Source organism: Scomber scombrus, chromosome 6, assembly GCF_963691925.1.
Source record: "Scomber scombrus chromosome 6, fScoSco1.1, whole genome shotgun sequence".
In the NCBI taxonomy this organism is placed as follows: Eukaryota; Metazoa; Chordata; class Actinopteri; order Scombriformes; family Scombridae; genus Scomber; species Scomber scombrus.
The window spans coordinates 28,627,180-28,635,408 of record NC_084975.1 but is presented as its reverse complement, the minus strand read 5'-3'; the positions used below and the strand labels follow the sequence as shown (position 1 = coordinate 28,635,408).

At 40.9% G+C, this 8,229-nt stretch overlaps 1 protein-coding gene across 1 annotated transcript; it reads right to left on the bottom strand.

The window, feature by feature from the left end:
* Nucleotides 1–1,454: 1,454 nt before the first annotated feature.
* nutf2 (nuclear transport factor 2) lies at nt 1,455–8,016 on the bottom strand. Its single transcript, XM_062420688.1, has 5 exons — nt 7,957–8,016; nt 6,083–6,204; nt 5,217–5,288; nt 4,483–4,581; nt 1,455–2,442 (listed from the first exon to the last, which is right to left on the bottom strand). Exons 2-5 carry the CDS (start codon nt 6,179–6,181, stop codon nt 2,329–2,331), a joined length of 384 nt encoding a protein of 127 aa, XP_062276672.1. The 5' UTR covers nt 6,182–6,204; nt 7,957–8,016; the 3' UTR covers nt 1,455–2,328.
* Nucleotides 8,017–8,229: the final 213 nt, after the last annotated feature.

Here is an 8,229-nt window from a genome sequence, read left to right as displayed (position 1 = left end):
TTGTCATACTTAATGCTTATAATAAATACATGTACTAATGTCCAAATAAAAGAAATTGGTTTATACTAAAGTAGTTTCGATTTGCTGTATTCCTCCTCCCTGAGGCCCCCTGCTGGCACATCATTGCACCCTTATATCCATATACCACAGTGCCATTACTCCATCCTACACCTAAAATCTTTGATATAACGTTTCTAGATGTCTGGCAATACGTGAAGACTATTTTAGTTGAGTTCTGTGTTCCATACAAGTCCCTCTTGTAATGGGTATTCTTCTTATACCAACATGAACTTAAGGAGGATGGCTTTTGAACATATAAATTACACCTTTTTTGATATGTACAAAATTGACTTTTTTTGACAAGATGGTGTGAAAATGTCATGTGCTGAAAAACATTAGGCTTCATGCTCAAGTGACAATGAAAATACTCAGCAAATTCAATGAGAATCCAGTCATTTTTATTTCAAAAATATTCTTTTACTTGCCTTTCTTTTATAGTTCATCAATTTGATTATTAAACACTGACAACCTGTAAATTATTCAGGCAGCACAATCCAGACTCTATATATAGGTTCTGACTCATGAGCCTGTCAGGTGACCGGCTGCTTCTCACGGACCCGCAGCAGTCTGGTTTCTTCCACTCAGTGACTCAGTGAAAGTGCACAACATATGTAACTGAAACAATTGACTCAATCAGCAAAGCACCGCTACACCCAGGAAATGAGGAAATGATTGGTTCAGTGAGAATAATGAATACCTCTTCTATTAGTGTTTGGATCCTGTTGATGCTTCTGAATTATTTGTCCCTTCTGTGCAGTCTGTAGCCGTATCCTTGTGGTAAACTAGTATAAAATTCATAGAGGAAAACCCATAATACAAAAACACTGTGGTGGGGCCACAGCCATAGAAGATAATCGCTGGTAAATCACTGGAATACTTTGCCACTGCTGATGCAAGATGCACCAGATTGACTTTTCTCTCCAGACATGTATCTTGCACATTTCTTCCAAACTTGAAATCTGTACACCACACTGTACAGACCTCTCCGGGCTCATTTTTATATACGGTAACATGAGGCCAGGGATTATAATGGTGCTTAAACTGAGTCTGCAGCCTGCTGTAACATGCAGAAAGTAATGAATAGTAGAAATACTAAATTTAAAATAACACTGACAAAGAAACTGCATTCAAAATGTGGATCAGTCACATCTGATCGTTACCCAACTTTATAAGGTCAGTGTCAGCTGGGTACCAGCCTGGTGGACCTGTGGCCAACATGCATTTATTTTACAACTATGCATGTTCAGTTTTTAAGTTGATCTTCTTAGGTGAAGTCACCCAAACGGACACATTTTCAAAAAGCAATATGCATTCAAAGACTCACTGTGAAGACACTTGTTAGACTTGGAAACAGTTAGCCACAGAGAATGATATGGAGAGACAAGGCCACACCATTAAGAAAAAAGTCCAGGTTTTATTGTGTATCGCGGCTGTAGTCCATGTTAACTGCCGGATGTGTGTGTGTGAGAGAGAGAGAGAGACAGAAAAGAGAAAGAGAGAGAGAGAGAAAGAGAGAATATGCAGGAGCAGATCCAATCACACAGCAAAGTCAAACTTTCATGTCCTTTGTGAGTCTTTGGTTTGCAAGAGCAAAACCTGGCATGAGAACGAATCATGACAAAGTTAAGAATTTTTTAAACTAAGATAAAACACACTAAGGCGAGCTAAAGTCAACACACAGGTGGAGTCTAAAAAAAGAGAGAAATAAACAAATTACAACACAGGAAGTTGGAACTGAAAGAAGCCAACTCTGAACCTGAACATGGATCTACAAACCAGTCAACAACAGTGCTAACAGAACTGAGATGACTGCGGTGGAGTCGACAGAGAAGAATGGGTCAGAACTAAGTTAAAAGGTTTTTGGAGAGCAGAGAATGCGTTTTAATGGCGTTGGTCAGCTGTTTTGTCTTTCTGGTGGCTTGAGTGTAGATATTGTAATGGTGGGGGGAAGGGAGGCTCCCAGCTTCATGCAGGTCAGCGGAGTGGCAGACAGGGGCGTCTGATTGGTCGGCCGGCTCTCAGCAAAAAAAACATGTCGCGTTTCTACTGGCTGGGGTGGTCTGAAAAACCCACCTGGATGAGGTTCAGTGATTGACATCTAGAATCCGGTGTTTGCTTCTTTGTCAAAAACGGGCGCAAGTGAGACGGCGGGAGGGAGGGATGAGCGTTTCTCTTTCTCTTCTCTCCGTCCTCAACTCCTCCCTCCACGCTCCATCGCACACTGCCCTTGGCTGTGGCCGCCCCTGCCCACCAGAGTGGAGAGGGGGATTAGCCAAAGTTGTGAATGGCCAGCCGGAACATGTCATTGGTGCACACCCATGCATCGTTAATGTTCTTCAGGATGAAACTCTGATGGAAACCCATGATGGGGTCGTCATCTGCCTACACACACACACACACACACACACACACACACACACACACACACACACACACACACACACACACACACACACACACACACACACACACACACACACACACACACACACACACACACACACACACACACACACACACACACACACACACACACACACACACACACACACACACACACACACACACACACACACACACACACACACACACACACACACACACACACACACACACACACACACACACACACACACACAAAGGGAGAAGTTCAGGTCAAAATCAGCATTACTTTTATTTATTTGACACATTGAAGTCCAAAGTACTGTTCGCCATTGAAAATTGTGCAGCTCCTTCTGTGAGTGAATTTGTGTAAATGAAGAGTTTATCCTACAAACTAGCCCACAGCCCAATCAAAGCTGTGGCTAAAGTTTGGGTTTACACTCAGTGTTACTTACCAGTGTGGCCCCTTTAGATCTAAAAAAAACACATATTGAGTGCATTTCCTTATTCAAAACATTTGCAAAGGCCTTTTTTTAATGTTTGTTTGTTTTCCGGCTCAAGGTTGTAATTTCCAAAGAGTTCCTGAACACACCAAGTCTTGACAGGTGCGTAGGATCAAAAACTTGCCTTTGGGGGGGGGGGTCACTTCAACTAATTTTATTGTTTTAACTGGTCTGCCTTTTCTCCACATTTTTTGGGACATTGTTTGCTATTTTTTGGGTGGAATGTGCGTCACATCACCTGCATACATGCATAGTGTGTGCACGGGACAATCAAACACTCATGAAAACATTTCTCCACTGCATCACAAGTGGTCAAAACCTAGCTACTCTCCATCTGTTTCCACACATTTTTCTGCACACTATTCGCACTTAATTTGGTACAACAGGACCCGCCGCCCCTCCTGAAAGAAACTCAATATATATTAATTATCTAATTTATGTGCACACATTACTGTAAGCGCAATGAGAGAGAGAGAGAGAGAGAGAGAGAGAGAGAGAGAGAGAGAGAGAGAGAGAGAGAGAGAGAGAGAGAGAGAGAGAGAGAGAGAGAGAGAGAGAGAGAGAGAGAGAGAGAGAGAGAGAGAGGCTGATGAGCACAGCACAGTGTGAAGTTAACAGTATAGTTGTGAACATAGCAGTGCAGTGTGTGTTCACTTTAGACTGTTTGTCAGTGAATAAATGCAACAGCTCCTCAAGACCCGAGCTGAGTTCCTGTTTCTTGCTTGCCACCTGCTGATTACAGTGAAAGGGATTAGCAGCGATGGGTTAGCCCAACCTGGCCGAGCTCACTTAAGGTGGACTGATGTTTAAGGTGGACCAGCTATTTTCATTTTAGTGACAAACTCAGCTGCTCCTAAACAGAGAATGGAGATATTCACAGCGGGAGTTTTTCTCCTTTATTGCGGCCTGTGTTTACACCCCATTTTTTTCATGCCCAAATAAAGGTGTAGTGTGTAGTGTTTAGTGACATCTATAGATAAGGTTGCAGATTGCAGCCAAATGAATACTCCTCCCCTTCCAAGTGTTTAGAAGAACATACAGTGGCTGCGAAACTTGCAAAAGTCCCTCTCTAGAGCCAGTGTTTGGTTTGTCCATTCTGGGCTACTGTAGAAACATGGCGGCCTCGGTGGAAGAGGACCCGCTCCCTATGTAGATATAAAGACTTCATTGTAACAAAAACATAACAGTTCTTATTTTCGGGTGATTATAGACTAATTAAACGTACTTACAAATGTTATATTCCATTTCTGCCAAGTCTGTTCTGCTAGATGCCACTAAATTCTACACACTGCACCTTTAAATACAAAAACACTGAACAGTTTAGGTCAGTGTGCCACATTGTTTGGTCACAAATACTACATGTATGCAAACATTTGTTAGATCCCAATCAAGTGATTTTATTATATGGTAACAGCAATTATTGTAAATATAATAATTATTGTAAATATAATAACAACCTTGTTTATGTATCATTATACATGTGATGATCCGGCTGTGAAACATTTGACTTTGACATGCTTTGAACAGTGCTACTTACTTTTAGCTGTCCTACAACCATACTCAAGATGCAGCAATCTGGGGTCGGCTGGTGGTCCTGCGCTGTTATACTATGCGCTATTTTTGTGAAGGGGAGACTCTGGTAGACACACATAAGAGAGACAGAGAGAGAGAGAAAATGCACAAGAGGGAGATTAATATAGATATTGACACAGAAAGAAATGCCAATCTTTAGCTAAGAACTCCTCTAATTTATTTGAGAAAATGCACAATTGAGCTTAGGTGAATTCCCCAGATAGATTTTTCTTAAAGGGAAGTTGAATTTTTGGCCATGTGTACTTATAGCTGGCTTTAAATATTTGAACACTCAGACAGTCTAATCTCCGCCGTGACAGCTATGTAGTGGGATAAAAGGAAAAATCATTACTTGTAGTGATGCATTCTCATATTCAAAATAATTTGAATTTAAAGTCCCTCTAAAATTGATGCTGAACAGCTTAACTCAAATTCTGTACTGTCGCTGCTCTGTGACCAAGACAACCACATGCACACACAAAACAGGACGCAGTGTGCTGGTACATGTACCACAAATACATACGTATTTAGACCCCATGGTTCCAAAAAAAAACAGGTTCCTTAAAGTAACCTGGTTTCTTGTGTGAATGACACTGTCAATGTGTTTTTGATTTGGACCACCCATGCTAATAAGAAACATCCACCACCTGTTACATGTCAAATGTGTCTATAGAGAAATAAGTTACCAGATAAACTCACAGAGAGTTTCTCGACAATTGCTCTTTTTCCCTGGAACTGCTGTCCTTCCCACGTAAGGCATGATGCATCGATCTGTGTGAGGCCGAACAGAGAAAGTAGTGGATAAGAATGAGTTGAAGAATATGCTATTGCAGATGAAAGATATGTCAAAAAGGCTCACACACAAGTGACACTAACATTGCTGCCCTTCAGCTCTATCTAAATACTTTTGAGATTGACATGAGAGAACAAATGCATGTGTGTAGTGCCAACAAAGTGCCATCAGTTGAGCCTGCTTTGAGAGGCGTGTCCAAGGCGTTTTTTTTAAGCAGCTGGACTCACTGTATCGTCTCAACTTAAATATGAACGTTTATCCGTCCAATAGAAACCAATGTGTTTCTGTTTGATAACAGACATTTACTGTTGGCTACAGACCTTTTTGCTGATATAACAAGTTGCCTACATGGTTAGTCTCATCTAATGTAAGTCTGATCAGCGGTGTTTAATGTTTCAGTTTAGTTTGACCAGCTTGTTAAATACTGACAGACTGAGTGGAAGTATGTATGAGCAGGAATTCTGAGTGGCATTATTGTGTTTTATTTTAATCCACAAGTCAAGAAGTTTACTTGTGTTTATTATTATTATCATTATTAGTAGTAGTAGTATAAGTAGTTTTAATTAAATACCTAAAGTACTTGGTTTGTTCTGTGAAAACAATGTAAATTGTTTAAACACACTTTCATAGAGGAAAAATAGATTTTACTGTTGATCTTATTTTTGCACTCATTAAAAAAAAAGTTAAAAAGGTGTGAATTCAAAAAGTGCCGCCCAAGTAAGAGGAAAATCATCTCTTCAGTGAACAAAAAGCACGGTTCTGTCACACTCACATATATGGATCCGAGCTGTGATCTGTCTGAGTCAAACATCTGGTAGTAGTGCTGCACAAAGCTGGATCCTATCTGCTCCCACAGAGGCTGGTCCACCATCCTGAATCACCCTGCAACACACACTGCGAGGATGGAGAGATGGAAATGGAGAGGGTCAGAGAGAGATAGAGGAGAAGAAAGACAGAAATACAAAGTAACATAAAAAGGTGAACAACTTCTTATTCATTTAAATGAGGCCAAATCAGCAAGCTCTCAACCCAACTGAACACCTTTGGGAGATTTTGGACAGGCGTGTTAGACAGTGCTCTCCAGATTGTAGTGTTCATTATAGGATCACATTCAAAATTCTCCTAATTGTCAACAAATCCCTCCATGGTCTTGTCCCCATATACTTCAGAACTTCTCACCCCTTACAACACGAATAAACCCTTCAGATTCTCCCACTGCAAGCCTGTTGGCAGTGCCCTGCTCTTTGAAAAAGAAAAGGCAGGTGGCCTTTTCTGTAGTGGCCCCTCAGCTCTGGAACAGAGCATTCGACAGACTGAGCCTGTTGATACTTTTAAAATGCATTTGAAGATTCGCTTTTATTATCTGGCTTTTAATTGTGTTTAATTGGTTTTATTTGTTATCTAATTTCTTTGGGTTTTAAATTTGTGCTTAAATGGTTTTATTTTAATTTTGATCCGTGTCATGCTTGTATATGCATACATGTTGTGAAGCACTCTGTTGCAAAGTCTGTTTGCTTTTTAAAGTACTACATAAATAAAACAAACTTGAAACTTGAACTATATACTATGAGGTGTTTTAAAAGTTCTGTCCACCCCATTTATATATGTGAGAGTATGTTAACTATTACACACGACCTTCTAAACAGTTTCAACACAAGCTGAACATTTTTAACTTTAATGGCGACTGAGTGTACATATGCCCATCACGTGTAAATATTGAGATGTATGCAATATCATAATATAGTACTGTACAGACCAAAAATAAATACTATTCGTAACAGAAATAATCCGCATTAATTTACATAGTTAAAAATTCACATAGAAGTTCATTCCGATCAACAATGAATAAACACAGCCAGACTTTCAGTGCACCGAAAGTTAAAGTAAACCACCTCACAGAGGAAAAAAGACAGCCGCTTTCCACCCAACTGACCCTGGCGTGTTTTGCTGAACACGCCGCACCTACATTGATCCCTGTGCTTGGGTGACACTGACAGCACAAGTCATGTGCTCCACATAACGATACACTGTTGTTGCTGGAACACTCTGAGCTCTGAAAATTAGCACTGAACTCATAACAACACTTCATAAACACCGGTGGGACACACATACTTCTAAGCCTGTGCAATCATTGCTACGAGAAGAGGAGAAATCGAAACAAGGCTACTTCATATCTTTATTAGGGGGGAATGCCCATTTATGGCTAGTTAACGCTAGCTAACTAGCCGCTACTAGCTTGTGAGCTGTCTTGTTTGCTAACGTTGACTCAGCCTGTGTTGGCAGAGACAGCTCATATACCTAGCATGTCTCCCCACCGGCAAATGTTAGACGTCAGATAAATTATATTTCCAGAGGCTAGCTAACTGGCTGGCTTGCTGGCGTTGGCCTTTCCACCAGTTGCTAAAAATACCCCTTCTCCTTCAAGTGTTGATGCCTCCTCCAGGCCCGCAACACAGCTCTGGAGCCCCGGAGCAGCGACCCTACATAGGCGTGACCAACGTTAGCGTAGCCCGTAACAGGGCAGGAGCAGCCGATTCAACAACTTATACGACCTCACACTTGTTCATGTGTCAGACTAAACTAACGCTTTTTGTTTTCACACATGTTTCCATTCACTGTTCATAAAAATAAGTGTTAAAAACTTACCTCTAACCAACGCCGAGGCCGGCTGCACGATCGGACAGTGCAGTGTCTGCTCAGTACGACGGCACGCACCCAAAGCCGTTACCGGCCAGATGGATTGTGGGGACTGTAGTTTGTTTATTTATGAACTTTTTTCCACCTGTATTTTGTTTTAAGGGCTTGAATGATAACACAATGTTAAAAACTAACAAAATGAGTTGTAGCTTTGGTTTTACATCTGTGTTTTGTCTTATGTAAGAGTAACAGAAGACAGCAGTTCATTTAATTGAGTTTCAT

What these genes read in the sequence shown, in the direction of transcription:
- nutf2 (XM_062420688.1), bottom strand. Translation starts at nt 6,181, where the DNA reads ATGGTGGACCAGCCTCTGTGGGAGCAGATAGGATCCAGCTTTGTGCAG. An exon ending in CAATTGTCGAGAAACTCTCT is followed by an intron (nt 4,582 to 5,216) that starts GTGAGTTTATCT and finishes TGTGTCTACCAG; the next exon opens with AGTCTCCCCTTCACAAAAAT. An exon ending in TGGTTGTAGGACAGCTAAAA is followed by an intron (nt 2,443 to 4,482) that starts GTAAGTAGCACT and finishes GTGTGTGTGTAG; the next exon opens with GCAGATGACGACCCCATCAT.